Source organism: Paramormyrops kingsleyae, chromosome 4 (genome assembly GCF_048594095.1).
Source record: "Paramormyrops kingsleyae isolate MSU_618 chromosome 4, PKINGS_0.4, whole genome shotgun sequence".
Lineage (NCBI taxonomy): Eukaryota > Metazoa > Chordata > Actinopteri > Osteoglossiformes > Mormyridae > Paramormyrops > Paramormyrops kingsleyae.
This window is the reverse complement of record NC_132800.1, coordinates 36,931,769-36,955,490: the sequence shown is the minus strand read 5'-3', so window position 1 is coordinate 36,955,490 and position 23,722 is coordinate 36,931,769. Positions and strand designations below refer to the sequence as shown.

General features: G+C 44.0%; 1 protein-coding gene across 6 annotated transcripts in view; it reads right to left on the bottom strand.

Moving 5' to 3' along the window:
* Positions 1 to 23,722, bottom strand: part of LOC111846215 (cadherin-18-like) — a 114,892-nt gene that overhangs the window by 16,299 nt on the left and 74,871 nt on the right. For all 6 annotated transcript variants that reach the window (XM_023816223.2, XM_023816219.2, XM_023816221.2 and 3 more), the window contains 2 exons: positions 20,496 to 20,790; positions 11,068 to 11,187 (listed from right to left, as the gene is read on the bottom strand). In XM_023816223.2, the coding sequence (XP_023671991.2) occupies positions 11,068 to 11,187; positions 20,496 to 20,790 (415 nt within the window). The remainder of the gene's footprint in view (positions 1 to 11,067; positions 11,188 to 20,495; positions 20,791 to 23,722) is intronic.

Below are 23,722 nucleotides of genomic sequence, written 5' to 3'. Positions count from 1 at the left end.
AGCTCTTTTCCTTCCTGACATCCACTGACCAAATATCTCAAATTTCTCTGTCTAGAAATCTCTGTCTTGTGAAAATAATATCTCAGTTCTGAATGCTATTTGACTATGTTCTTTTTTCTCCAACATTAATTAAGAAACTACTGAACATGCAGGTCAGACAACATAATTCAGATAAAGAAAATACTGAATAAAAGATGAGTCTTCCAGCGTTCCTGATAATAACAGGACTTTGCCTCCCTCTCTGTTTGGATAAACTCTGCTGGCTCCCCATGGAAGACCTTAACGTAAGTCTCATCACGACCGGCTACGTTCGCTTCCAGGCACTGAGTCATACATCATTTCGATACCCTCGACGACAAGGCTACGGGTGCTTTCATACCGCAAAAGCCAGGACTCCTGCATCTGTTTTGCAGTATACCTTAAAGGTAAAAAAATAAAAAATAAAACAGCTTTCCCAAGGAGGGACAAGATCTTCAGAGGGGAAAATGGATGGCATAATGGCACATGACTGATTTAAATAGACGAGGGGGGGTGGATTGCTTTATATCAAGGTCAGCGTCAGATTGACGTGGGAGCAGAAGTGTTGAGCTGGATTGTGATGCCAAAGCAGCTGGATCATGTTATTGTCTTGTTACTCACTCTTAACAGTAATTAAATATGCATTTTTGTTTTATAAACCCACCTCCTTCCGATAGCCAAAAGGGAAATGATACTCAACCCAAACAGAAACACAACAAAAACATTTGTGATGTTTAAGTACAGCCTGAAGGGACTCTGGCCGCTATCTCGGCAGGTCGGGGCGAAATTCTCAGCATAATATACCAAACATCAATGATTCATGAAAGAAGCAAGCGGGGACATCCCTCGTGTCTATCACCACAGCCTTGTAGACATGAATATAAATTAAGCAAATTGCTCAAGACTGCTGGAAGAGCAGCATAGAAACATCATTCCAACATGCTGGCATCTCCACGCTACTTTATCTCGCTGGGCCTGTGGGATGGAGTAAGTGCTTCCTTTGAAGACGTATTTAAGAAGGAGCCGTGAGGCTTCCTGTGGTCTGGACAATGAGCTGAACCATGTAAGGGATGGAATGTGTTTCATGTAGCAGCTGAGAGAAAGCAAATGTAAACAACCGCCATTTTGGATCCAATGCCAGGCTTTAACAAAACATATGGGCGTGGATACACCGGCATATTAAGGGGGCCCAACACTTTATTGGGGCCCCTGAATATGAAAAATTATAATTTATATGCTTGGTCAAGTCATTTGTGCCAATCCCCCGCTCCGCAGATTATACTGGGGGGCCATATTTCTTCAGAATGTAAGGGGGCCACCCTAGAGTGTGGGCAATGGCACGTTTGGTCAGAGGGCCCAGCAAGCACACAACTACATAGTAAAATTACAAGTTTGAACCAACCATCAAAATCTACAAATCTACTATGGGAAACCCCTTTGGCTGGTGAAATCTACCAAGGGCAACCCTCTCACAATTGATTTCTGGTCTTGGGCCTGGGACGCAGAATTTCTAGCTATACCATTGGCCGGAGGAAAAAAAAAAACTGGGAAAAGCAACTTTGGTATTATTATAAATTAGCAATAGACAAATGTGAGGCTTTACCCCATGGCCAAACTTACATGATAAGCCAACATGATCGTAGAGGACGAACCAGTAGTATTTAAGGCTGTAAAATAAGTATCCAGGTGTGTCTCGCATCTCTAGGGTTTGGCCTGAGCCACAACACATCGGTGCGTCAGCTTAATATGTAAAATCTGTCACTACCTTCTTACTTAAATAGGTCAGTTGTATTCTGCAAGCTACTTTGCTTGAATTTTTACAAAATCTCGATTTTCTGAGAGAACAGGAAAGCAGAACGCAGACATGATTCTCAGGAGAGTAACAGCGCTCGTTTCATTAAAGGGAGCTTTCAGGAAGACTGACTAATATAAAAACAGGTTCAGAACAAGTTTATTCAAGTCCGCCTGTATTGCAAACAACGGCAGACATGAAACTCAACTTTCAAAGCGCTTTTGAAAATGATTTTTATGTTTTGAGCATACAGTCGAAACATTTTACATCAAAGTGTTATTTCAGAGATAGCCATCATTACAAAATGACTATGAAAATGTGTCATGCAAAAAAAAAAGAAAGAAGGTTGTTCTCCAAGGCTTTGTGAGAAAATTATTTTAAAAATTCAATTAGTTTGAGAGTGGAAGAAGTTACCAGATTATAGCACTTTGTGGGACCCCAAGCAAAAACACAGGCTGTCCCACTGCTATCCACATCACTGCCCTGTGAAAACACCCTTGGATATATGTAATATATGTATGTTTCTGATATGCAATAACTACATCACCCCTTTCAATATGTTTCATGTCTTTTAATGTAAGTGTTGCATTGCATTAGGGTACTGTGCCAAAAGTAGATAAAAACTAGCACATGCTGGATTTAGCTGGTCTAAGATGTTCTCGGATGGTCTTAGCCAGCCTAAGATGATAGATGGTCTTGAATGGTCATGTCCCAGCTCTTGCTGATCTTTGATGGTTTAGCTGTGGGGTGGGGGGTCACCAGTTGGTCGTGGTGGTTTGGCCAGCTAAACCAGTTAGAATGACGATCGTAAGCTGGTATGACCAGTTAAACCATCAAACCATGATGAAGATATACCTAAACTGGTCAATCATCATGAACTGGTCAAACAGCTTAAGTTGTTCAAGCTGGGTATTAATGCAGGTGTGTATTGCAATGCACCCATGCATACCCATATCCTGTCGTTACTAAAAATCCCATCATAATTGTCTCTCCATGTTTTAACAGTGTCATTAAAATGGGGACATATTCAAATAAATTGTTCTAAACAAGGACAACCAATCAGATGCAATAAAAGGTCTGAATGGCTGATTTGTACAGAGAGCACAATCTCTGTGCTTTATGATTTTACTTCCTTAAGGTAACTGTATTCTACCACTGTTGTGTAATTTGCTCGTAATTTGAGCTTCTGGGTGTCTTGGTGGAAACTCTCAAGATCAGATGACTGATGTCTCTGTGTACAAATGACTGTTTTGTGGCAGTGTCTGGATGAGCAATGAGGTCACATGCCAGTCCACCCACCCCCCGGAGACAGTCCTAGGAAAAGCTTGCTCACAGCCTGGTTTTAGTGACACGGCCTGCAAACGGATGCCGCTATCAAGCTGGAATTGCGGGCAGTCCACCCGTGACCGATAACTGTTATCCCGCTGTAATTCCTTAGTACATCCTGGCTTTACGACACAACCGAGGTTCATTACCGAGCTGAAATCACTCGCTTTCTCTTTGCTCCGGCCTTGTTTTACCCCCAACCGCCCAAACAGCCTCGTCTCAGTTGGAGACAGAGTCATTTACAGCACCGTCATTGCAAAATCCTTCATGTCGCTAAGCTGATGGAGATAAGCCTGATTGCATGCAGTGTCCTTTGACTTGGGGTGCGGGGTACCCCATCAGATTCCTTTTACAGTACATGTAACGCCCCCCCCCCCCCTCAAAAAAAGGCAGGCTTTCAAGCAAAAACAAAAGCAATTTGCTATCCATAAGTATAGCACAAAAATATAATAGCAAAACACTTCACTGAAAACTTTCATATCTCAAAAATAAAACCACACAAACCCAAGGACTCTACACATCTCCGTGCTGCCCATCCATGTGACCCAATGCAAACCCTTAGAAGAAAAATGAATCCAATCAGGGCCAGTTGGGTTAGCTGCCGATTGGCTCTGCGGGACAGAAATGACCACCGCTGTGGCTGTCATCAGGTTACACACGTACACACGACACGGTCCAAACAGAGCTCAGCAGAAGATAAATAAAACTGATGAGCACATCAGAATAAAGGAATGCATTTGAAGAACAGGCAGCAGATTTGCCTGGGAGAATGTCACAGTGATTAATACTGATGCATTGTGACTGCAGGCCACCTGCTCAGATTAGTGGGTTCAAGAGAGGTGCGATCTGAGAGATCTGAGGGCTCTGTGTCCATGCTGCTCTTCTGACATCCTGATGGAGGAGGAGAAAAGTTGTAAATGGGTACTGAACACAGATGTTGATATCTCTCTTATTGGTGAACACTTTTACAACAAACAGAGCATTAACCTAGCCACTATGCAAAGTGATATTTTGCCAAGTTCCTAGGGGTGATGGGCGGCTCAGTGGTGTTGTTTGTGTGTTTGTAATCAGAAGGTTGTGGTTTCAAATCCCATGAGTTGCAGAATGGTTTCACTTCAGGGCTCTTGAGCAAGACTCTTAACTTTAGTTGCTAAAACAATATTTCATTTAAGTAAATGTTTCTGAGTGCTAAATGAATATCATCAACAAAGGAACCTCTGAAATCTAAATATATGGCTCTCTATTCTCTCTGCTTGAACAGAGACTCACTCCACATCTGCTACAAAAAGTCAAATCTGAGGTATGCCTTTAGGCATCTACAATAAATGGACAAGCAAACATTATTCCATTCTTCATGTCAAAGGGAAAAGACATCAAGTGATGCATATTCACTGTCACAACTCTGTGCCTGAATGGTCAATTTAATTACAGGGGCTCTTTCAGAAGGTATTGTGTCAGTACAATAAACAGTAACTAGCTGTTACTGCTGGACTGAGAAAGGGACTTTCTAGTTAGATAATCTACATATTACTCTCAATCTCAAAATCCCTAACCGGCATCTTGCAAAGTTAGCCTATGAATTAAATATCTTTTTTTTAAAGGTAGTTCAGTCTTGGGGATACATGATATCATCTCTGGTAAGTCATATGAAGTCCACCCCATAAGAGCAGTATTTGAACCTAGGAGCACATCTTACAGGGAATTCAATGCCAGTGTGCACCCACCATTATGTGCTGTGCCAGGCGACAAGTTTCTGATTTTAACAGGGCTTATACATTTTTACTTGAGTGTATAAAAATGACCTTGTACAGTACCACGATAAGCTCCCTCAGTTTAGCTGAAGATCTCTCTACAAATCTTTTGTACCCCCTACACATTCCACAGCATTATATACCATCCTACATCATTATTCTCTAGTCCACACCATTACACAGTATTTTACCCCATCCCACAGCATTATACACCATCCTACATCATTATTCCCTAGTCCACACCATTACACAGTATTCTACCCCATCCCACAGCATTATACACAATCCTACATCATTATTCACCAGTCCACACCATTACACAATATTCTACCCCATTCCACAGAATTATACACCATTCTACATCATTATTCACCAATCCACACCATTGCACAATATTCTACGCCATTCCACAGCATTATACACCATCCTACATCATTATTCACCAATCCACACATTACACAATATTCTACCCCATTCCACAGCATTATATACCATTTTACACCACTCCAAAGTATTCCAAAACATTCTACACCATTTCACAGCATTCTATACCATTACAGAATATTCTACACTATTACACAGCATTCTACATCACTGTAGAGTATTCTACAGCATTTTATGCCATTCTATAGCATTATAAATCATCCCACAACATTCTACACCATTCCATAATATCCCAAAGTGTTCTGCACCATACCACATCATTGTACACCATTCCACAGTATTCTATACCACTCTACAGCATACCACAGCATTCCACAGTAATCCATGACATTCAACACCATCCCAGAACAATCTACACTATTCTACAGCATTGTACACCATTCCAAACAATTCTACACCAAACCACATCATTCTACAGCATTCCACGGCATTCAATGCCACTCCAAAATATTCCACAACATTTTAGACAATTACACAACATTTTACTATTGTAATACATTCCACTATTTCATGGCTTTCTACCCCTTTCCACAGTATTCTACACCATTCCACACCATTGCACACCATTCTTCATCATTCACCAATCCACACCATTCTATACCATGTCTCACCCTTCCACAGCATTCTGCACCATTCCTACAGCATTCCATTTTAGCCTTTCCTACATCCCTCTGTGTCACCCAATAGAATGTAACAGTAGTTTAATGATGCCCTTATTCATTTTTAATTTTTTGACAGCAGTGGTTACAAGTACTGTGTGCCAGACACTAATGATGTTGCACACTATTTTTAACAAAGCCTTGTTTTGTTCCCTTTAATGCCTAATCACTGAAGTTTCCAGTAACGGATAGTTATTTCATAATGCCCCTCTCACCCCAGTAATGCAGACAATGAAGTCTATCCAGTTATCACATGGCAGGTTTTTTTTCCTATATGATTGTGAGTTCCCAAGCTTGGGAAGCAGCCCGATGTGAGACTTCCGTTTCCCGACCCAATCCCTGCTTATCCTTCAGAAATAAACATCTTCAGTGACTGGCTGGTTCTCAGACTTGCTGTAAGCTGATTGGCTGTGGAACAGGGTCACACCCCCCAGGTGGCATTAACATCCTGATGAAATCCTCACCTCAGCAGGTCTTCACACACAGTTTAGGTATCTGTGCGGAGCTGAAAGGTAGTTCTGGCATCTCAGAAACAGCCGACCTCCTGGGATCACCACACATTACAACGTTTGGAGTTTACGTAGAATGGTGCACAAAACAAAAAACATCCATTCAATGACATTTATGTGGATAACAACACATTTTTAAGGAGAGAGATCAGAGGACAATGGCCATACAAGTGCAAAGACGACAGCTCAGTGCAACGGTGGTGTGAAAAATGGCTTTTCAGAGGACAGAGCTCATCTACCCATGAAGCAGTCCTAAAGAAAAAGCAGGTCTGACCTGATACTGACTAGGCGTACCTATTAAAGTGGACAGCAACACAACATGAATGGAAGGCAACCTGCAGCGGTCCCACTGTGGATTAGATTATGGGTTCTAAGCCCATGGTCTGGTTCTGATCTGCGGCCAGTATTCCACCAGGCTGCTGACCGCTGGGGGGTATCACAGAGGGGTTATTTAATTTCCTAAAATAAACGATATATTTTCATTTTTATGACGCCTCACATTTGCATGTTATGTTTGCATTTAGAAATAATGGAAACTGTTAGACGTATGAAATAAGTGATCGATTTGCCGCTCCCCCCGCCCCTGGTCTCGGTTTATGAAGGTTTTGTATGCCGTAGCCCGTCTATGAAAATCAAAAGGTTGGAAACCCCTATATTCGAGAATATATATCGCATACCATTTATTATTTTATTTGTCATTGTTATCACCGTTTCTTCCCGCAAGGGATTGTCCGTGCAATAAAACGCCCATTTTACCGCTAGATCCACGTCTTACGGATTACATTGATGAGACAGACAGGTTAGATGGCCATATTGACCTTTTCCAGGGGCTTATCAGGTTTAACGGTGTATTCAGCGAAATTGTTGGAATTAGTCAAATAACATGGAAGAAATGTCTTGGGTGTGGCTAGTATTTAATACGATCGATAACAACAGCATAGCAATGGTGAATCGTGCACCAACGTCCCGCTTAAGCATGTAAAGTGTCTCTTAAATGGTGCGTATGGCACGTTGATTGTGAAGGTCTTGCTAACGGTACAAGCTCTATTCTTATGGTCCAGAACGTTTATGCAGTGTATAATTAAACGCATCACAGCAGAGTTGAGGGTTGACAGCCTCTGGAGAGGGAATCCGCAGGCTGGGCTTTGACATTCCGGCCCCTTGTGATGTGTACAAATTGGTTCCCACTTCAGTTCCTTTCAGACCACAGGAGTTTGGAGGAAGGTTCATCCCTGCAGCCTATCCCATACCAAGACCAACCTGGACACCTCTCTCTTCCCATTCCACATCCCTGCCAACCTGGACACCTCTCTCTTCCCATTCCACATCCCTGCCAACCTGGACACCTCTCTCTTCCCCTCCCACACCCCTGCCAACTTGGACACCTCCCAAATCCCGCCAACCTGGACACCTCTCTCTTCCCATTCCACATCCCTGCCAACCTGGACACCTCTCTCTTCCCATCCCACATCCTTGCCAACCTGGACACCTCTCCCTTCCCATCCCACAGCCCTGCCAACCTGGACACCTCTCTCTTCCCATCCCACATCCTTGCCAACCTGGACACCTCTCCCTTCCCATCCCACAGCCCTGCCAACCTGGACACCTCTCTCTTCCCATCCCACATCCCTGCCAACCTGGACACCTCTCTCTTCCCATCCGACACCCCTTCCAACCTGGACACCTCTCTCTTCCCATTCCACATCCCTGCCAACCTGGACACCTCACTCTTCCCATCCCACATCCCTGCCAACCTGGACACCTCTCTCTTCCCATCCCACATCCCGCCAACCTGGACTCCTCTCTCTTCCCATCCCACACCCCTTCCAACCTGGACACCTCTCTCTTCCCATCCCACATCCCTGCCAACCTGGACACCTCTCTCTTCCCATCCCACATCCCTGCCAACCTGGACACCTCTCTCTTCCCATCCGACACCCCTTCCAACCTGGACACCTCTCTCTTCCCATTCCACATCCCTGCCAACCTGGACACCTCACTCTTCCCATCCCACATCCCTGCCAACCTGGACACCTCTCTCTTCCCATCCCACATCCCTGCCAACCTGGACACCTCTCTCTTCCCATCCCACACCCCTTCCAACCTGGACACCTCTCTCTTCCCATCCCACATCCCTGCCAACCTGGACACCTCTCTCTTCCCATCCCACATCCCTGCCAACCTGGACACCTCTCTCTTCCCATCCCACACCCCTTCCAACCTGGACACCTCTCTCTTCCCATCCCACATCCCTGCCAACCTGGACACCTCTCTCTTCCCATCCCACACCCCTGCCAACCTGGATACTCTTCCTATCCTGTCCATTTGTGTTTCCTTCGGGTTTCTGTTTTCCCCAGGACAGGACTTCCCTAGACGTGTCCCATGATCCTCCTTCCTATCCTGGCCAGAAACAGTGTCATGGCCACTAACCTTTAACTACAATGCAAATTTGGTTGTTTAGTGTTTTCCACCTTATTTCAAACTAGTGTTTTATTTTTTTGGCAATACACATCACATAATAAATGTTTTACTGTCTGTTACGTGCATGAGAGCGGAACCATCTGTTTTAGCGAGAGCACATAAAGGGGAAACTAATATGGGATGAAAAGACGCTCCCATATGCTCCAATTAGAACGACCCGGAGACTTTTATTTGGAGTGCGTGGCACTCCGCGAAAGCGCCTCTTCACAAGTCCTTTACAGAAAAGAATCAGGATGCATGGAACGTCGCCGCAGAAGACTTCCATTTAACTATTTATCAAAGAAACGTAAAAATAGTTAGCGGAGCAGATGCAGTGCAGGCCTGCCAGACATGAATTGCGCAGAGTCGGTGCCGATAATAGTCGGCATTTTTAACAGACGCCCGCAGTCATTAGACGGCCAAGAGAGGCGCCCGGAAGACAAACTCCGGGGAGTTTTTTTTTTAATCTTGTCAGCCGGCTGCCGTGACGACGAGGCCGGCAATGGGAGCAGCACGGGGGCGTGCGTTCGTCTTGAAGAACAGAGGGTCCGTAAATGTTTGCTTCTCACTTTCTTCTTTCATTTTTTTGCCAAATTGGATGCGAAGTGGCTCCCGGACACCTCCTTCTGACACGCTGCCCTCCTCCTCCTCGCCGGGCAACTCTGTTCTTAAAGGGGTCCGTCGGGAGACTCACAGATTGTGTTTTTTTTTTTTTTTTTTCGTAAACAGATTTCCCGGGCGCAATGTTGCCGAAGTGATTCACAGGTAGTGGAGGCACTGCGGTCTCCGCACAGTGCCCTCCTTTAACCGTATTACGGCCGCCGCCGCCGAGTGGGCACTTTATCGCATCATCGCCATGATGTAATTACCGCTACGCCTGATGTGCTCCACGTCTACAGGCTGGGCGGCGGCTTGTATCAGGAGAAGGAGGCAGGAAGGGAATCATAATCCGTACATACAGGCGGCTACGAGCCGTTTACTGAGAATACACCTCCATGATAGTTAGCATTTCAGAAACATGAGGTGAGACACATTAGCCAGGAGAACCTGGAAAAACACACACAGACACATAAACCACAACAACCCCAATGCTCATCAGATTGAAGTTTAACAGAATCTGGAAGCTCTCCCAACCAAAGATGCATTTTGTGAAGACCGAGTGCCTATTATCTAGACTTGTATCTTCATTTGTTTGGTTGTTTATTCTTCATTTCTTGAGGGTGAAAACACTAAGCTGTTACAAAATACAGGAAGCTGTCTGTGACAGGCAATGGCGTGTGCTGGGGGGGGGGGGGGCGTGAGGTGCAGAGGTTTCTCTACTTAAGCATTGGCTTCCTGGAAAGCCTGTGAGCTGTCTAAGCCTCCCCTACACTTATAGAATGCATTCGGAGGAATGTATTATAAATAAGTGTACTGCATTCAGCAACAATGTAAAGACAGATGTTTACAGCCTGGTTGACAGGGGGCTTTCTCCTTGTGCTATGCAATTATGCACCCACAACAGCTTCAGAACTACATGCAACTGCAGGGAAAAGGCTTGCAGAGATATTAAACCATCGGGGGCAACGTGTGTTTTAGCAGGTTAGGATGCTGTGGTCGTGATTAGAAGGTCATTGGTTCAAATCCTGGGATTGGCTGAGTGATTTCATAGTAGCGCCCCTGAGTAAGGCCTCTAACCCCCATTGCTCCCGGGAGTGTGTAACTCTGTTTTCTAATTTTTTGGATAAAAGCATTGGATTTATAGGCCTTATTTCCAAGACCGCTCCCCCCCCCCGCCCCCATAGATGAGCATTTGCAGTACTTTTGCTGACGCAAAAATGTTCCGAAGGGCAGAAAGAAAAATGATTGGTTCTGAGAGACAGCCAATCAGATTGAAGAGGAGGTGGGTCCAATCAACTAGAAGAGGTAGGACCAAGACATCTGATTGGTTGGTCCCAACTCCTCTAGTTGCTTGGACCCACCTCCTCTACTCTCTGAACCAATCATTGTTCAATCTGCCCTCAGAACATTGTTGTGTAACTAAAACTCCCATGAGCTAGATGAGCAAGGACTGGGTGCTGTGTGTGAACCCCCTTCCCGGTATCGAAAAGAAAATCCAGATGCCCTACCAGTTTTGGGATCCACGGAGAAGTAGGGTTGTCCTTGTAGGATGCTGTACACAATCCTGGCACTGTTGCCGTAGGTTGGGTCGTCGGCGTCTGTGGCACTGACCTGGAATACTGAGGTGCCTGCAAGGTTTATAGAAAAACCCACTTAGACTGATGCGGGAAGAGTACCATGGGAAGCATTTGGACCTCACTGTATACTGCCCAGATACGGAGATTAATAGCTGCCTTCGTCCAGTTTTTAACTGGGTGAGTGAAACTATTTAGACAACTTAATCAGCCATTAACTGAAGGAGAGAGAGAGATAAAGTGTGGAAGGTGCCAGAAAAGCCACTGCCCTTTGCTGCTGTGATTACTCCAGATAAAACTCTATGAAAATGCTATTAAGGGGAACTATGATTAAGGGAATTTGGTAGAGGGGTCAGAGAAGGAGGAAGACACAGGATCTCCTAAGAGAGAGCAGGCTGGGGAAACACAGCAGGAGGGAGACATGGGTATAGGGAGAACATGGGATCTCCTGAGATCCTAAGAGAGAGCGGTCTGGGGATCGACAGCAGGAGGGAGACATGGGTATAGGGAGAACATGGGATCTCCTAAGATCCTAAGAGAGAGCGGTCTGGGGATCGACAGCAGGAAGGAGACATGGGTATAGGGAGAACATGGGATCTCCTAAGAGAGAGCAGGCTGGGTTTAAACCTGCCGGCCTAATGTTACACATTAGAGCTCCCGGACCACTGTCACACTCAAACCATCCATCCATCCATCCATCCATCCATACCCTCTTGTACTTTGCAGGGTAGTGGGGGTCCAGAGCCTATCCTGGAAACAACAGGCGCAAAGCAGAAAATTACTCAGGATGGTGGGGCAACTCAAAACAGGGCATCCACACTTAAACTGCTTAGTGGTTTTTCTCTTTCTACAGTCAAAAATGTGTCAAAAAAACATAATGACCTTCAAAACAATCATATTGAAAACAGGTGTTTTTTCTTTCATCCAGAGTTATTTGCTTTCTTTGGAGACTCTTTCCAATGACATTATCTGTCTGGTTCCCCTGGTGTGGGTTGATTTGGACCCTGCTGCAGCATGTCATCTGTCTACGCACCTGTGTGTATGGAATGTTTTTTTCTGGGACAGTCTGTTTGCGAGAGCTGAGGTTGGTTGGCCCATATTTGACATTCATAAAGACCTCTCTCGGATCAAATAGCTTTTTTATCAAAGCTGTGTATCTTATAATAAATTTTGACCTAGCCTAAGCTGATCTGCCCATTTTCATTTCAGACGAGCGATCACACAAACAATATTTATAACATATAGAACAGCTTTGATATTTAAATCTTCCAAATTTTGCCTTGAGACCCATATTTGCATATATCCTGGGTAGATGTTCTATGAGTTTTACGAATTGCACTCTGAATTAAGAAGTACTCAAAACAAACTTTGAATACTTTGTGTAAATTTATTGTGAGAAGCAAAGGACAGAGCAATAAAGCTATCGCTGTTTCACTCAGCATCGGCATCATAATACTCTGAATCTTATAATAAAGTTCCAAATATTTAATTACCTCCAACATAGCAAACCACTACACATATAAATACATAATTCTCTTAAACTTTTGGTCTGTGTGACACATGCTGGCATTCATTGCATAGATACATAACTGCACAATAGAAAGCAAGCAAAGAAAATGTTTTTGGCTATTTATCTCAGCAGTAAGTGGAGCTGAATTTGTTGAGAAAAAAAACACACAATTTAACATTAGAACATACGCAAATTAACAGTAACACAATGCAAAGAATCTTTCTGTTCTCCATAAAGCTACTGATATCTTGCTGGATGGCTAGATGAACACCGCTTCAGTTCCCAAACCTCTCCTCTCGGGTACCCCAGTCATTCCAAGTATGCATTAAATTTCACCACCATCTCAATTTCTTAATTAATTAAATTAGTTAAATAACTCAATGAACTATGAGCTGGCACACTTTGACAGACATAATGTCATCATTTTACACCAAGATGAATATAATTTACACATCACTTCCTTTGAGTGCATAAGACTTTTGCACAGTATCATAAACAGACAGTCCACGTTTCTGCTCCCTCCCAACTCCCTCTCACACAGTCCACGTTTTTGCTTCCTCCCAACTCCCTCTCACACAGTCCATGTTTCTGCTCCCTCCCAACTCCCTCTCACGCAGTCCACGTTTTTGCTCCCTCCCAACTCCCTCTCACACAGTCCACGTTTCTGCTCCCTCCCAACTCCCTCTCACGCAGTCCATGTTTTTGCTCCCTCCCAACTCCCTCTCACACAGTCCACGTTTTTGCTCCCTCCCAACTCCCTCTCACACAGTCCACGTTTCTGCTCCCTCCCAACTCCCTCTCAGACAGTCCACGTTTCTGCTCCCTCCCAACTCCCTCTCACACAGTCCACGTTTCTGCTCCCTCCCAACTCCCTCTCAGACAGTCCACGTTTTTGCTCCCTCCCAACTCCCTGCCCTGGAATTGAACAAAAATGTGGGCTGTCTGCAGGTCTCCAAGGACCGGACTGGGAAACACTGCCATATAGAATCTTACTGAGGGCCGTGTAATTCGGGAAGTTAAACTATAAAAATGTATGTAGAAAATAATATTTTGCATTTCATACACAGTACCAGTCAAAAGCTTGGGCACAACCAACTCATAGAAAGGCACTATTTTATATTTTTAGAATAAAATATAGAGTAAAATAAAAAGTCTGGGACTGAAAAGGTTTCCAGTTCAAATGCCTGGGTCTGCAGAGTGAGGCCACCACTGGGCCCTTGAGCAAGGCCCTTAACCCAAATTGCTGCAGGGACTGGCCGACCCTACATTCTCCTCTATGCCAGATTCATGAGGCGGCCTCCTGGGATGCTTTCCCAGTTGTCCTGAAGGAGGTCTCCCATACATGCTGAGCCCTCACTGGCTGCTTTTCCTTCACTCTCTGGTCAAGCTCCTCCAGAACCATTTCTACTGGGTTTAAGTCAGATGCCCAGGTCATGTGATGTGACTCTATCACTCCCCTTTGTAGGTGGCTTGCTGTGTCCAGAATTTTGACTGGTGGTATATTTTTGCTTTATATTCGTGGAAGTACAGTAAGACATTCCAACTGTGCATCCCCGAGCAATTCCTTTCTATGACAACACTGCTGCAATGAGTGTGAGGAGCCAGAACTCACTGGCACCCCTTGGCTAAAAAAAATATGCAAGGTTAACCTATCAGTAACGTCTCTTATTGAACATCACTGAGCTATTAGTGGTGTCTTCCCGCCAATCAAATCTCTATAATTTTCCAAAATCGCAAGCACACTGTAGTGATGCCACCATCATACTTCGAAAATCTATGACCTTGAGTTTTTAGTGACGAATGACTTCATAAAATTACAATTTGAGCAGCAACTCAAAATAAAATAAATGATGAAATGCCAACTCTTAAGCTAGATATTGCCCCGAAACGGACAAGAGGAGGTGTGGGATTGTTTAATACAGAGGACTACACCAGTCTGGGTGATAGTGCTGCTGTAAAAAAGCTATATTGCTGGCCCTGTCTTTTATCTGCCAGGCCAAAATGCCCCCAGGCAACCCGTGGGCAACAGCTGGCTTTTCCGAATTAGCAAAGCTATCCAGAACTTATCCAGGCAAGCTAAGCCCAAAAGGCATAATGTCCAAGTTAAAAAAAATGGTAATACTTTATTTAACAGGGCATAATAATGTAGTATTATACTATTGTTTATGTATTAATTAACCACAAACTAAGTCTATTACATACTGATCTCATGTTAATTCATCATTAATGAATCATGATGCATGTTTTATCTCAAGTAGTTACTGTATTTATTACTATATCTGTTAATTGTGCAAACCTTTGTGAACTATGGAACAAGTCCTGAATAAAAAGTCAGTCATATTTGTAATTAATGAATCATGATGCGTCAAGTAGTGACTACATTAGTTTATGATTTGTTCCTGATTTGTTCTTCAGTAGTAACTGAGTCATTACAAAGAATTAGTGTCCATCAAGTAAAGTGTTACCCAAAAAAAATCATGGCGTTTTAGAGAATAATAATAATTGCCAACCCCTATCTTGGGCAACAACAACTAACATTCAGAGGGCACAATTAATCTGCGACATTCCCTCACAGGGGAAATTTTGTGGAGCTGGCACCTGCTTTTGCTAAATTCGATGCTGTTCCTGCAGAACATCTGCGTTCATCCACTGTATTTACTGGAATGTCGAACTCCATACAAAATGATTTTACATAGCTGGCATTGCAGAAGTGATTCAAAGTGAGATTGATGGTGAAATAAAACTGGCACAGTTTATAGCAATACACGGGGACGACCCTACACTCATTTGTCGCTTAACGATGAGGATAGGGGAAATGTGCTATTAGGCGATTTCATTGTTGTGTAAACATCATAGAGTGTATTTACACAGACATAGCTGGTATACCCTACTACACAACTAGGGTACACTCTAAGATATTACTCTAAAATAATGATAAAACGTACAGTACAGTAAATACATAAGCCAGTAACATAGATGTTTGTTATGGTCCCTTCGGAGCCCATCCCAGAGGCTTGAGGCACAAGGCAGGGAACAACCCAGGATGGGGCACCAACCCATCACAGAGCACACTCACACACCATTAGTGAAATTCTATTCTACTGTAATTCTATTTCTACTATACTTCGTAAAGTAATTGTCTTAATTTGCAGTTACTTTTATTGTCTGCAGTATAAGATCTGTATTGTGTTGAAACAGTGTGGATGTTTTGAGAATGTAATACTATTAGCCATTAAGCCAGTAGACGCTGGCCCCCTAGTGGCAGCGACGGTGACCTCTACCAGTGCGTCTAATAGGCTTGGCTTCCCTGGTCATTTTCCCACACACTGATACTGGTCATACTTCTCCAACCTGATCTGTAATGCTGTGAGGGAGGCGAGCCTCTCTTCATTTGCTCCTTGTTCTACATCTTTCACTTGTATTCTAATTTAATTTGGCCATTGTTTTTCATCTATTAGCCTTTTATGTGCTCAGTCATGATCTGAAAACTGCATTAATCACTAACACAGACAGCTGCACATTTTCTACATCATCGACAGAGAAAGCTGTCTAGAACATTTTGGCTTTTAAGAAAACTTCTTTCCTTTAAAAAATTAGTCTGTACCAGTAAATAATTAATTGGATTCAGAACTGGCCAATAGCACATGATATTTGTATTAAACTCAGCTTAGAAATGTGCGAAATGCTCAGGGAATATCTGCACTGCCTCTGTCTTCTACAGTAAGTGTTTATCCCGGACAAGGTCACTTGGCATTTATCCGCAGCGGCACGAGGATGGGGTGCACCCTCGATAGGGTATTATTGCATTACAGGGTGCACACACACACACACACACACACACACACACACACATACACACACACACGCCATTTACTGACATTAGTTAGCGCAGCTGCATGTTGCTGGATTGTGGGAGAAACCCCAGGTGCCACTGGGAGAACGTGCAAGCATCACACACAGAGTGGGAGTGAAATTTGAGCCCTCAATCGCAGAGATGCGAGTTGACAGATCTGAGCGCTGAGCCACCGTGCCCATAGTTATATGCATTCCAGCCAAACAACTCCACTTTCAGTTTCATTTCGAATGAGGGTCTATTTATAGCCGCTGAGATTCATGGGTAGAGTCAGGCGTGACCGAGCTGCAGTCCCACAGCATGCAGGCCAGTTTATAGCAGCAGAGCGAGGGTGAGGAAGCCTCCCCTTTAATGCATTTCTGAATAACCGAGGGTGGATCGCAGCACTGACCGTCCAAGAAAGCAGACTGCAAATACCAGCTTCAAAAGCACACCACAGTTTATCACTCCAGCACAGGGTGCCGTGCAGTTCTGTGAGTTTGGGCTCTGTGCCCGTATCTGGAAGGTTGTGGGTTTGAGTCCTACCCCTGGCAGAATAATTATATCGCCATTGGGTCCTTCAGCAGTACCCTTAACTGCTCCAGGGGAGCTGAACGCTGTCTGAACCCAAGCTATCCTCGCTTGGATGTTGCTTTGGGCAAAACCATCTGCTATATAAATGTTCTGTCACCTACCAGGGGTTTATTACACTGCGGGATTTAAGTTCATTGCCAGACAAGGACTTTAGGCAGCTGACTGCTTTACAGAAGCACCTTGCACTACACTTGCTCTACATCCAGGCTTTAACCTGCTCCTGCTAAATCCACATCCTTCTGCATTTTGGCATCAGCTGCCAAACGGTGCTTCTTATGTGCATTTTAAAGAGAAAACTGAGATATGTCTGATGTCTATTCGTGCTCTACAAGGATGGAGATTTCTGACTCATGTCTGATCTCAGTGTCAACACCCCCAACCTATGCTTGTTTTCAGTGAAAATATTCCATCGTGTCACAGCACAACTACTAAACGCTGTGTTATTTTTGCATCAGAAGGTAGCTAATCCCGTTCAGCCACAGATCTATGAAAAGGTTCGCACTTAAAGTATCGATATACTCAGTGGGCGTTATAGCTAAATTCAAAGCACCAGCTCGGAAAAACAAACAAAAAAAAAAAATCGGAATTATTTGCTACAAATTAAAATTATGATGCGCAAAAGCCACCCCTGATTTTCCGGGTCCTCTCTCAAGCAGAGGTGATCCTCCATGACACCTCAAAGGCCCATTTCCTCAGCAGCTTGCATTGTGAGGCATTTAAAACTGCTTGCTTTCTGAAATACAGCAGTTTTTTTGTGGCTGTATGATATTTAGGAATAAAACGCGACCAGAATCTAGCGCACCTGACAGCTGGCACTACATCCACCTCTCGAGCTGGTAACGGCGAGGATGAATGGCCCATTCATAGCGCCATTCACCCCTCTATTCATTTCACTTTGTCTCGCTGCTGCTGATGGTCATTCGTAGCCTTGCTACATTAGTCACTGATATTTTACTGATTATTTGTGAAGAGTAGCTTAAGCACACAGAGGCCTTGGTCAGTCTGTTTACAGGGAAAACTAGGCTCTTTGAGAAAACGACCCAGATGCCACAAAATACAAACAAACGTTTGTTCAGTCCCTCGCTCTGGGCTTATTTATGGTGAGAGGAAGAGAAGATGAATAGCAAACGAAACAGAGGAATGGCAATAAGATGCCGGCAGCCGCGCTCTGCTGCGTGACACAGGTGCAGCACTCCCCGGAGTTACGTGCCTGTTATGCCCTGTCCCCCCTCCTCCATTCCCACTTCCACAAATGCCGGCAGCTATTCTTCCATTCAGCTGCTTTTCATAGTGAAGACGAGAGGCTAATCCGTTAGCTCACTGCTAGCTCACTGCTGCTAACCCTAATTAATCAGCACTGATTGGCCGATAATTAGAGACGTGATGCTTCACACAGCTCTCTGTTTAACAGCTCTTAATATACTGGCTTGCGGCTACTTTAAAAACACCTCCAGTGGACCGAGGCTACCTCCATCAAATTCAGGAGGCCCCGGGCGAAACTGCATAAATCTAGGGTTTGACCCAGGACGCCGTCCACTGCGTCATCAAACCCACAAATGCCCCTCGAGGAATAAAAGAAGACGGGGAATGAGCTTCTGCATTGTTTGAGGAGCATCAAGATGAGGATACCTCAGCAATCACACTAGGGCTTCTGCTGACCGGTGGAGTCGCGGTAATGTGGAGGAAGGGTAAGTATCCCCCGCGGTAGCACATTTATGAAAGCAGAAGTAGCGGGTGTTTATGACATTTCTGGGCATGCTCAGTAAAGTCACTCTACGTCCATTATCAAACATCATAACATCATGCCTGCTGTTCATTACCACTGTACAGTCAGGCATTTTCTGCGTGTGACGGAATAATGGCATGTCATGTGACTTGAGGTGGCCCAAAACACATCGAATCCAGTTCTTAAGAAGAAAAAAAAAAAGTCAGGGGTTCTTTCATTGGTTTTCACTGCTAAATGTGCCGTGCAGGTCAAGTGGTGCTGTTCCATTGCTTTGCACCTTTAACATCCTCCCTGTTTTTCAAAAGAGCAAAATAAACCTAACAACAGCAGCGCATCAATAATCACCACATAATCAATAACGCGCTGCAGTAAGACTCCCACCGGAATGCTGTTGTCTCGCGTCGTTTCTGACTGACTCTGTCACTGGAAAACAAGCGTGCCAGTTTCCAGTGAAAAGCAATATGCAGACAGAGGCACTTGGCAGCTCAGGATATTATAACTACTCTCAGAGGCAGAACACTATTACCAGGCCGACAGGATGGAAAATATATAAACAAGCGAGCTAATAAAACAAACTTAATCTTCCGCGCAGACAAAGCGTGCGAGGGGGCAGGTTCCTCAGTGCCTTTCCGCTCCCCCGTGTTGTAAGCGAGACTTCGAGGGCCTCAGCAGAAGAATTAATCCCCCTTAAAACCTGGAGAGTGATGCCACTGCTGTGTGCAGAGGTATTAGCAAAGAATGTGCACACAAATTAAAACACGGCTGCTCATTACCTTGCAGGCAGCTTAAACTGCACAAGTTAAAGTTCAAACAGAGCACTGGAAGAGGTAACCTCCGACGGAGAACAAGACCCTCCACGCGGAATCGGCACAAAAATTTTATAATGCGATCTTTAACGTTGTATTTATTCAGCACGATATTTTATCTAAAGCAACATACAATTGGGAAAGCCGGGTCAGACAGTTCCTGGAGCAACTTAGGGGTTAAGGGCCTTGATCAGTGAAATTACTTTGCCGACCCAGAGATCTGAACTGGCAACCTTCCCGTCTCAAGCGCAGTGAGCCTTGCATTGCCCCCATCTTTAAGGACTTAAGATTGGTTTGCTTTTTAAAATATTTCTGTTTTATTATTCTCTAGTAAATAAATGCAAGGCCACACATTTTTCTAAATTTTGTAGGACCTTGTGCAGTGCTTCTCCAGACACAATTCAGAGAGATGGGAAAGGATCAGGAAATGTACGCACTCAACCATGTTTTACATCATGTTTTTTTGTGACTGGTAATAATGGTGATCCACTGCTGCATGGGAACCGATGTTACGTACGGCTATAACGAATCCCACGCCTTTATGCGGTCCGCAGCGGAAAAGGGGAACTTAAATATCGTAAGAGTGATGAAAAGAGGCAGTGAAAACATCAACCCACGTTCCAGGCAAAAGCCAAAGCATGTGTTACGATCTCGAAAGGGACTGCTTAGACAGCAAAACATAAACCTGCCTTCTCCAAATATAATCCTGCATTCAATCTTATTATCTCCATAGCTCTGGATGATAAAGTGGAAAAAAGAAATCCAGTTAGAGGGCGGTGAGTGATGGTAACACAGAGGGTATAATCCAGCAGGGGATGTTCTCAGTGAAAGTGTTGACCCAGCTAATATGTACTGCTGCATGGGGTATCAAAGACCGAGGACTGAGTGCCTTACCCACGTCGGACATCTCGGCCACGGATGCGACGGACGGCCCGTCCAGGAACTTGGGGGCGTTGTCGTTGACATCCTGGACTTTGATGATGAATTCCGACTCTGGCTCCAGGGATCTGTTGGTGTGCCGGTCGATGGCTTGTGCGTGTAAGACGTAGTGTGCTTTCTTCTCACGGTCCAGGCTCTTGGTGGCGTGGATGTCTCCTGTGACCTCGTTGATGAGGAAGATGGTTCCCGCTCCCTCACCAGAAAGGAGGTATCTCACAGAGCCGTCGCCTTTGTCCGAGTTGGAGTGTAGCTGCAAGAGAAGGAAAGGAGGTGTTTGCATGAAAAAGAGAACATCTTAGTCACACAGTCACGCACTCGCATACTCACGTACACGCGTCTTAAACAATAAATTACACACAACAGAGGCGTAAGAAGACAGTCTTGATGAAAGCATTCCATTTAAAATAATAATGATGATTCAAAATTCAGCAGCGTAAAAACTGCATTCCTACGATTCTTCCTGATCCAGAAAAGGTCACTTGCATGGGTAGATGAAGTAGATGTCAGAGACATCCCTGCACGTGTGACCCCCACGAGACGGGGGGTCTGCAGGGGATGGGTAAATTTGCCTTGGGAGTCTTCGTTCTTTAATGCAAATACTTGAATGGCAGTAAATATCAGCAGAGCCCCGTGGAAATATGAATTGAAGCAGAACTGGACAGTACCACTACTGACACGGGGGTGTTTTCGCTCCTCTGTGATTTCAAACAGAGGCACTGAACAACAAAAGGCTTATCTGAAGGCCCCTCACACAGAAGGATGTACAGAAGGACACGGAAGTCTTGTTGGTGAAAGCTGTCTGTGGTGCTTGGTTTTAGAGGTGGCCTCAGGTGGGTCTGAACATTTGTTCAGAATTTCACAGAGCTGTTTCTGCGGAGAGGACTTGCAGGCATGTGTCAGCCACTGTGACATTTTCAAGGCTAATTTACGGTTCCTGCAATACCTGGCTGGAACAAATCTGTGCATTGGCTAAAATATAATTCTAACACTAGAGTGTATGCGGGGGCGCACATGGTGGTGGGATGGGGGGGGGGGGTCATTACTCTGAACAGGTTAATCCAACCTAGTCCAGATTAGTCGCATTACAATGAGCCACATTATTGGAAAGTAAATGCATTATACTTTGTTGTCGTGGTAACAAAGACAAAACAATGGATGTACTTGATGTTCGACAGTGCAGGTGACCACATCTGCTCACTTACACCTGGCATATTTACTACTACAATTAAAAATAATAATACATCTACGGAACAGCAATAGGCTGTAAATGCCCCATTATGATGAACGAGTGATTTGAATTAATTTTCAGTGTTCCAGCTGTGAAGTGAAATTACAGATCCCATTAACTAAAATCACATTACAAAATTAAACTAACAACTCATAAATAATAATTTTTGAGTAACACTTTACATTAACTATACCCTTATAATGCATTCATTATGCATTCATAGAACATTCAGTGCACCTTCATTATGCATTTATAATGCATTCATAGAACATTTATAAGTATACCTTATCCTAAAATATCTCAACAACTTCAATATACATTAATGACAAACATTATACGATTATGAAGTTTGTTATTAACATATAATGTTCATTATTAATGTATATTAAATCTGTTAAGATATGTTAGGATGTTGTGGTATATTTACATGCTGCTTATGATTGTTCTATGATTGCATTATAAAAGTGCAATGAATGTTCTACGAATACATTATAAAGGAATTATAAAGGTGCAGTTAATGTAAAGCCTTACCGTTTATTAATGTATATTAAAGCTGTTAAGGTATGTTACCAAAAAGATATATTTATGTGTTGCTTATGAATGTTTTATGAATACATTATGAATGTACACTAAATGTTCTATGAATGCATTATAAAGGTACACTGAATGTTCTATGAATGCATTACTGTATAAAGGCATTACAAGGGTGCAGTTAATGTAAAGCGTTACCTAATTTGGAAGGATGTAGTCTACATTTTTTTTTTTTTTACTTTATTTATTGAGAAAAATAGTTCATAATTTTTCTTAAAAGCTTTTTTGAGGACACAGCTTTCCTGGGATTTGAACTTATAACCTCATAAAAAATAGAAACTGCTTAACTGCTATTGCTATGTTAGCCGCTGTTTAAATTATATTAGCATTTTGAATAATTCAAGTTTCCCCCCGCCAAATGCAAACAAATTTTGTGCGACAGCGATACCCGCTCCGCCAGACGATGCCTGTGTTTGCTTTCTTCTACAACATTTTTTCTGTCCAGCTCTTAGTTAATTACTTGTCTCTGGAAAGATATGAACATATTGTAACGTCAAGGAGCCAGAAACGCTGACCCACAATGCAAAGCAAGCATTACCAGAGCAGGCCGTGACCGAGAGGTTAAAGTCTGAGTGACACCACGTTCAGCGCGGCCGCACATCGCTGCTGTGAGAATGTTCTGCTGCGTAAAAGAAGCAGAGCGTAATTTACGGTCACCGTTGTGGATTAAGGGGTCCGGGGAGCAAGTAAATAAAAAGTACAGTTCTGGAGGGAAATAGCAGCTAGATAAATACATAAGCACATACCGCGGTGCACAGAAATACCAACACCGGCGGGGACACAATGTCCCGGCCACAGGGTGAACATATCACATATCCCTTGTGGTTTAATCAGGAATAGTCATGGAGGAGGGTTCGTGGGGGTCACTCACGTCCACCTGACACGTCAAAGAGCCCATAGAGGTGCATTGTGGGAAAGCGCCGCACCATTACTGACATTAAACAGTTAGCTTTGGCTAGTAAGCTGCACGGCGCGGATTCGGGGTGGGGGGTCGGGCTGTCCTTCCTTCCCCAGGCCAGTGGTGGTCGCCGATTGACGCCAACACTCCCTGCACCATGTCGATCCCAATTTGGCACCTGTATAATGGATGCCCTTTCTCTTGGTCGCGGCTAACTCCAGACACCGCGTTATGGTAAAGTTCAGAGCTGAGCAAAGGGAGCTGAGGTTAAGGGGTTTTTAGCCAAAATGAAAAATGGTCTAATGTTACAATCGTAACCGTGGCGATATTTTATTGTAGCACAAATGAAGGTGTAAAGCGCGGGTAACATGGCGATGAGGATTGCTGTGCTCTCGCATCCTCGCGGATGTGGGTTTGATCCCCACTCCCTTCACATTCCTCCTGTATACCGTGTGCTCTGCTTCT